This window comes from Coffea eugenioides, chromosome 2 (assembly GCF_003713205.1).
Source record: "Coffea eugenioides isolate CCC68of chromosome 2, Ceug_1.0, whole genome shotgun sequence".
Lineage (NCBI taxonomy): Eukaryota > Viridiplantae > Streptophyta > Magnoliopsida > Gentianales > Rubiaceae > Coffea > Coffea eugenioides.
Genome location: NC_040036.1, coordinates 45,617,861 through 45,624,638, shown reverse-complemented (window position 1 = coordinate 45,624,638; position 6,778 = coordinate 45,617,861). Strand labels below are relative to the sequence as shown.

The window sequence follows — 6,778 nt, the reverse complement described above, 5'->3', positions numbered from 1 at the left end:
CCTTGAAGAAAGGCGACCCCCGAACTGCTGATTTGGACAGGAACCTGTTCAAGGCTGCCATCCTCCCTGTCAGACGTTGCACCTCCTTGATATTCCGGGGTGGAGCCATGTCCATGATGGCCTTGATCTTGTCCGGATTAGCTCTTACCCCTTCTTTGGAAATCATGTAACCCAGGAATTTTCCCGACCTGACCCCGAAAGTACACTTCTTTGGGTTTAGCCGCATTCGTGAGTTCCGAAGAACCTCGAAAATTTCTCTCAGGTCGGAGATGAACTGCTCCTGGGTTCGACTTTTCACTAACATATCGTCCACATAGACCTCCAGGTTTCGGCCGATCTAATTTTTGAACAGCTTGCTTACCAACCTCTGATACGTCGCGCCCGCATTCTTTAGCCCGAATGGCATGGTGACGTAACAATATGTTCCGTCCTCGGTGATAAACGAGGTCTTCTCCTGATCCTCCTCATCCAGGGCTATTTGATGGTACCCCTTGAAGGCGTCCAAGAAACAGAAGATCTCATAGCCAGCTGTTGAGTCCACGAGCTGGTCAATCCGTGGGAGTGGGTAACAGTCCTTCGGGCAAGCCTTATTTAAGTCAGTGAAATCCACACACATCTTCCAAACTTTCTCCTCCTTCTTGACCAGCACCGGGTTGGCTAGCCAGGTCGGATAGTAGACTTCCTTAACGATCTTAGCCTCCAGCAACTTACCCACCTCGTTCTTGACGACCTCCTTTCGCTCAGGAGCGAAGTTCCTCTTCTTCTGCTTCACAGGTCGGACGTTGGGGTCCACATGTAGCCTATGGACTGCCAGCTCGGTGGGGATTCCTGGCAGGTCATCAGCACTCCAAGCAAAAATCTCAGCGTATTCCTCCAAGAGAGATTCCAAAGAACTCCTGATCAGCTCGCCTAGGCCGGTGCCGACCCTCACTGTGCGCTCAGGTCGGTCGGGCTGGACGGGCAGCTCGGCTAACCCCTCGTTTGTCTCCAATCTTTCCCCTTTCTCCATGGGCTCCCAGGACTCTAAACAAACTGTCTGAGCTATCAATTTCTCTTTGCCCTTGAGGGTGGCAATATAACACGCCCTTGCCTCCTCCGGATCTCCCAGCACCTCAGCCACCCCAGCAGGAGTAGGAAACTTCATACTGAGGTACAAGGTGGAGCAAATAGCTCGGAGGGCATTCAGTGTGGGCCGCCCCAGAATCATATTGTAGGACGACGGCTCCTTAACCACCGCGAAGTTTACCGGGACCGTTCGGCAGTTCGGGGACACCCCCACCGTAACCATGAGAGTGATCATTCCTTCCGGCCTCACGGGAGGACCTGCAAAACCGATCAACGGAGTTCGAACCGGTACGAGCTGTCTATCCTCCAGCTGTAGCTCCTTAAAGGTCTTGTAATACAGCACGTCTATGGCACTTCCTTTGTCTATGTATACATTCTTCACCTTGAAATTACAGGTGATGACTTCTATCACAATGGCTCCATGGTTATTAGAGGCCAGAGGGACTTCGTCTTCAGGTCCATAGATTATTTCCTCATACATCTTCAATCGCTTGGCCGAGCTCTCCCCCGTGGAAGGGGGGCGGTTGTGCCGCCGAGCTGTATGACTATCCCCGCCAGCAGGTCCTCCGGCAATTGTGTTAATCACCCCCGCCAGATTCTGTGTTTCCTGCTCGGGAGTTCGGCCACGAGGCCCCTGAGGTCGGTCCCGGAGGTAGCTCGGACGTTCCGACCTGGGCCTTCCTCGTTGCTGGTCAGCTCGTTCCTCTCGTATGAACTGCCCGATGGCCTCGTTTGATCAGTTTTTTCAATGTCTTTCTTGAGGTGACGGCAGTCCTCTGTATCGTCTCGATGATAAGCGCAATACAGACCTTGGTCCCGTCTGCTTTTGTCCCCGGCCAAAGGTTGAGGAGGTCGGGAGAGCCCCTCCTGTTCCATCACTGCGAGCACTCGAGCTCGAGGTGCCGTGAGGCTAGTCCAGGACTTGTCTTCTCCCATTGGACGGCTCCTGGGGAGGCGGTCATAAGCGTTTTTCCTTCCCTGGCCAGGCCGTGCATCCACCTGGTCGGTGCCCCTCCTGCGCTTGTCATCCCTCAATCTTTCTTGTGCACTCTTAAGGCGATTGGCTTCATCCGCGTTGGCCTTATCATGAGCTCGGTCTAGCATTTCCCGAACTGACTTGGGAGGTCTCTCCACGAGCTCGGTATAGAGCTTCTGTTTCCGTAGCCCGTTAATGAAGGCAGCCATGACCACCTTGTCGTCTCGGTCGCGGACCTGGAGGGATTCGTTATTGAATCGCACTATGTATTCGCGCAGTGATTCCTCAGCCCTTTGCTGGATGGTCATGAGGTGAGCGGTACTTTTAGAGAAGGCTCGTGAAGAAACGAACTGCGCTGAGAACAGTCGTGCGAGCTGGGTAAAAGACCGGATCGACCTGGGGGGAAGTCCCTGGAACCACTGCCGGGCCCTTCCCTCTAGGAACATCGGGAAGGTCTTGCATCTGATCGCATCCGCGGCCGTTTGTAGGCGCATCTGCGTCATGAACACGAACAGGTGGTCTTCCGGATCCGTAGTTGCGTCGTAAGATTTTATGTTTGGAATTTTGAACTTCGCGGGCAGTTGGTAGTCCTCAATATCGAGCGCAAAGGGGGAAGCAATGTACCTGTCCGCCTCAGGGTCCAGCAGTAGGTCCAGCTCGTCCTGCACCTGTTGTCGCTTCTTCAGGGGGGAGAGCCTCCGGACGGGCTCCGGGTGTTCAGTTCGGGAGTTCTTGTGAGAGGGTTCTACGACCTCGACCTGCTCACGCGTGAGTTCCCGGCGCGCCCGCTTGGCCCCGGGCTTGGGACTCCCGGTTCGGGACTCTGACAGGTCTGCTCCCTGGACCTTAGGTTCCTTGTCCGGATGACCTTCCGACTGCCCTTTGAGGTAGTTCACGATCGCCTCGAAGGTGGGCAGGTTTTCCGCTACCGTCTGAACCAGCTGTTCAGGCGGGATTCGTGAGGGCCCCGCCCCTCCTTCACCAAGTGTGGGATCCCGAGGGGAGTTTTGGGGGCCACTTCGATCGGTCCCCTTGGATCCGCCAGCGTTCCTCTGTGACCTTGTCCTCGGCATGTTTTTTGCGAAAAAAGAGAATACGTGTTTCCCACAGACGGCGCCAATTGATGCGACTGCCAAAAACCAGATCCGAGCTGAACTGTGGTGAGCCGGGCTGTTCAGGCGCAGCCGACCTGAGAGGGCGAATCGAGCTAAGGGTCCTGCAAAGAAAGAACGGAGGCGGGACTGATATCCCCGGAATAGCTCCAACGGCCAAGTCAGTTGTGCCGGAGAATAGGATAGTAGTAGATAACACTTGTGTGTGCGTACCTTGCGTAGTCTTGGGGCGTAGTATATATAGGACCGGGTGAGTTGTAGTTTCCTTACGGGAGTCAAAGTCCCCTTAGGGTTCGGAGTCTTCTTAGGGTTTTACGCGACGGCCCCTAAATGTTCGGAGGCGGCGGCCCACCAAGCCCACCACAGGAGGCCACTGACACGGCCGAGCTGGCTCCCTCATGCCGAGCTGGCCCGTGCCAGCTTCGAGGTCTCTATCGCCGACCTGCTGTGCGCAGCCTGCCGAGCTGACACGTGTCACACGTGGATTTGCCCCACCACAAAGGGCGATGGTGGATATCTGATAAGGGGGTGACGGCTTCTCGTGGCGATAGTTCCCGTCGGTCACGCTGGAGAAGAAAAGTCGCGGCTGCCTGGTGGCCGTGCTGGAGTTGGGCGGCAGCGGGAGGTTGACGGGTGAGAGTGAGGGAGAAGAGCCGCGCGGTGGTGACGATGGCGCACAACAGCAGCAGCGGATGTGGACTGGCGGTGGCTTGGGCAGACTTTCCTTGCACTGTTTCTTCGCAGCTTCGCTCCGTTTCTCTTCTTCAACCGAAACTCTTGCCCTCTTCTCCTTGTTCTCTGTTTTCTTTTCTTTCACCCCCTCAAAATCTTCTCCCAATTTCCCTAGATCTTCTGTTTTCTTGCTCTCTGTTTTTCCTCCCCTCGCCGAAGCCTTCTTTTTCCTCTGTTTCTTATACTTTTTTTTTTTTGCTCCTTCCCCTCAAGCCCGTAGCTCCCTTTTCTGTTCTATCCTCTGATTCGCTTCCCCCTCTATTTCTCAGATTTTTCCTTTTTCTTGCTCTTCCGTCCCCTATCTCTAACTCTCTCTCTCTCCTCTTTCTCTACCCGAAAAACTCCCCCTCAACCCCTTTTTCAGCCCTCACTCATCTCACTCCCCTAAGCTAAACAAGTGTCCCCCTACTCATCCAATCTTAGGGACACTTGTCTGGTGATTACTCAACACACCTAGCCCTCTAAGATGTTGTGTTGTCAAACAAACAAAGGGACACTTGTCCCCAAAATTCCTTAACCACTTGTTCAACTATCCTAATACGCTTGTCTTTTCTTTTCTCTCTTTTTCCCAAAAATCAAAATAAATAATAAACAAAAAACAAAAATTTTAGTAACACTAAATAAAAATGAACAAAACTAGGAATAACAAAAAATGTTAAAATTTTTGTTTTTGATTGATGATTTTTTCTCTTAAAAATAAAATTAAGATAAGCAAAAGTTAAAACAAAATCAACTAAATAAAATAAAATAAAATAAAAGGAAAAGGAAAGGCTAAAAATTTGGTGTCTACACCCGAATTTGCCATGACATCAGTCAGTGGGATACAACCCAATCCCAACGTGATATTTGTGATGTTGGTGAGATAAAATCCAAGCCCAACATGATATGAACGATCAGTGGGATAAAATCCAATCCTATCGTGGTTAGTGGGATAAAATTCGATCGCAACGTGATATACAAAAGACACGTTAGTAGGTTGAACCCAATGCTAACGGATGTGAAAAAGCAAAACACACGTTAGTGAGTCAATACTCGATGCTAACAGTGATAAAAGATACGTTAATGGGTTGAAACCCATGCTAACGGATACGAAAAAAACATAACACACGTTAGTGACTCAATACTCGATGCTAACGGTGATAAAAGACAAAACACACATTAGTGAGTCAATACTCGATGCTAACGGTGATAAAAGACAAAACACACGTTAGTGAGTCAATACTCGATACTAACGGTGATAAGTACACGTCAGTGGGTTGAACCCAATGCTAACGGATATGAAAAAGAAAACATAACACACGTTAGTGAGTCAATACTCGATGCTAACGGTGATAAGGACACGTTAGTGGGTTAGATCTGATGCTAACGGATATGAAAAAATATAACATACATTAGTGAGTCAATACTCGATGCTAACAGTGATAAGGACAAAACACACGTTAGTGAGTCATACTTGATGCTAACGGTGATAAAGATACGTTAGTGGGTTGAACCCAATGCTAACGGATATGAAAAAATATAATACACGTTAGTGAGTCAATACTCGATACTAACGGTGATAACGACACGTTAGTGGGTTAGACTCGATGCTAACGGATATGAAAAAATATAACACATATTAGTGAGTCAATATTCGATACTAACGGTGATAAGGACACGTTAGTGCATGAAAAAGTTCTTGAATACTTACCTGAAAAAAACCTTTCCAAAAAAAATTGCCCCAATTTGAATCAATTTTGTACAATCTATCATTTGCTTTACACTATAGCCTTGTTGCTCCTTTTTGAGATTTCGATTCACACCTCTTCCTTGGTCTGAACCATGAACATTCAATTCTCGGACGACATTCCACCATCATAAGAAATTTGCCCTAGTGTGTTGCTATTGGACCATTGGACCTGCAAGAGAAAAATAATCATAATAACAGATAATGCCACCACCATCCGATTAACCTCTTTCTTCAAAAAATGTGTAAACATGAGTACTTGAACTTTCTTCTCCGATGCAGTGAGACTCAACTTCACTCTGTGATCTAATCAAGTTTCGTTGACTTCTAACGCTAATGAGGTATGATATTTGATATCCAAGAATTTTTAATAAATCAGAGGGATTGCCATTTGATAAATCCAAAGAAATAAATGAGACCATGAAAGTTAAGAAAAATATTTTATTTACACAAAATGATGAAATCCAAATGATGGGAAAACAATCATTTATTGTTATTGGAAAGGAAATTAATTTTAAAGAAATGAACTTGTAAACTCAACAATTTATGTTGGATAAATCAAAACACTTTGATCTCGAACAAATTGCCACACTTGACCCTTTGGATATCGTTCCTCCAAAGTTTAATGTCGGCAACTGAACCACAAGGTAAAGAGAAATTCCAATGAATTAAGTCGCCAGCTTTCCAAATTCAAACTCATTTCTCCTTATGAAACCCTACCTTAGCACCCTTTTTGGGTTTTCACTAAGTCTATCACGCCACCTTTTATTTTCTTTTTCTCATTTTTTGTTTTTCATTTTTTGTTTTTCTTCTTTTTTTCTTTCTCTTTCTCCTTTTTCCTTCTTCTTTTTCCCCTTTTTCAAAGGTGCCCTTTCGAGTTTTCACCTGATAAACAAAGCTTACCAATAGCCTTTATCAATTCAGAAACGTGTTTTAAGAAATGATGGCATCAGTGCGACAATCCTTCCCTTGCAAAATTGGTGAAGGCGTATTGACATCATTTATAATGTGATTTAGCAAATTTCCTAAAAGAGATGATGCAAAGAACGGAAGTTAGGACTTTTAGTTTTTTGTAATGTGGTCAGGTGAGGTGTTAAAAAAAGGTTAAGGCTTGAAGGCGGATTTCAGAAGTGATTTGAATGATCTGAGATCGCATTATTGCTCCAA

The 6,778-nt window shown here is 47.4% G+C and overlaps 1 protein-coding gene across 1 annotated transcript; it reads right to left on the bottom strand.

Moving 5' to 3' along the window:
- Positions 1-337: 337 nt before the first annotated feature.
- Positions 338-1,546, bottom strand: LOC113759807. The gene has a single exon (XM_027302381.1). The coding sequence runs from the start codon at positions 1,544-1,546 to the stop codon at positions 338-340; it is 1,209 nt and encodes a 402-aa protein (XP_027158182.1).
- Positions 1,547-6,778: the final 5,232 nt, after the last annotated feature.

What these genes read in the sequence shown, in the direction of transcription:
- LOC113759807 (XM_027302381.1), bottom strand. Translation starts at nt 1,546, where the DNA reads ATGTATGAGGAAATAATCTATGGACCTGAAGACGAAGTCCCTCTGGCC.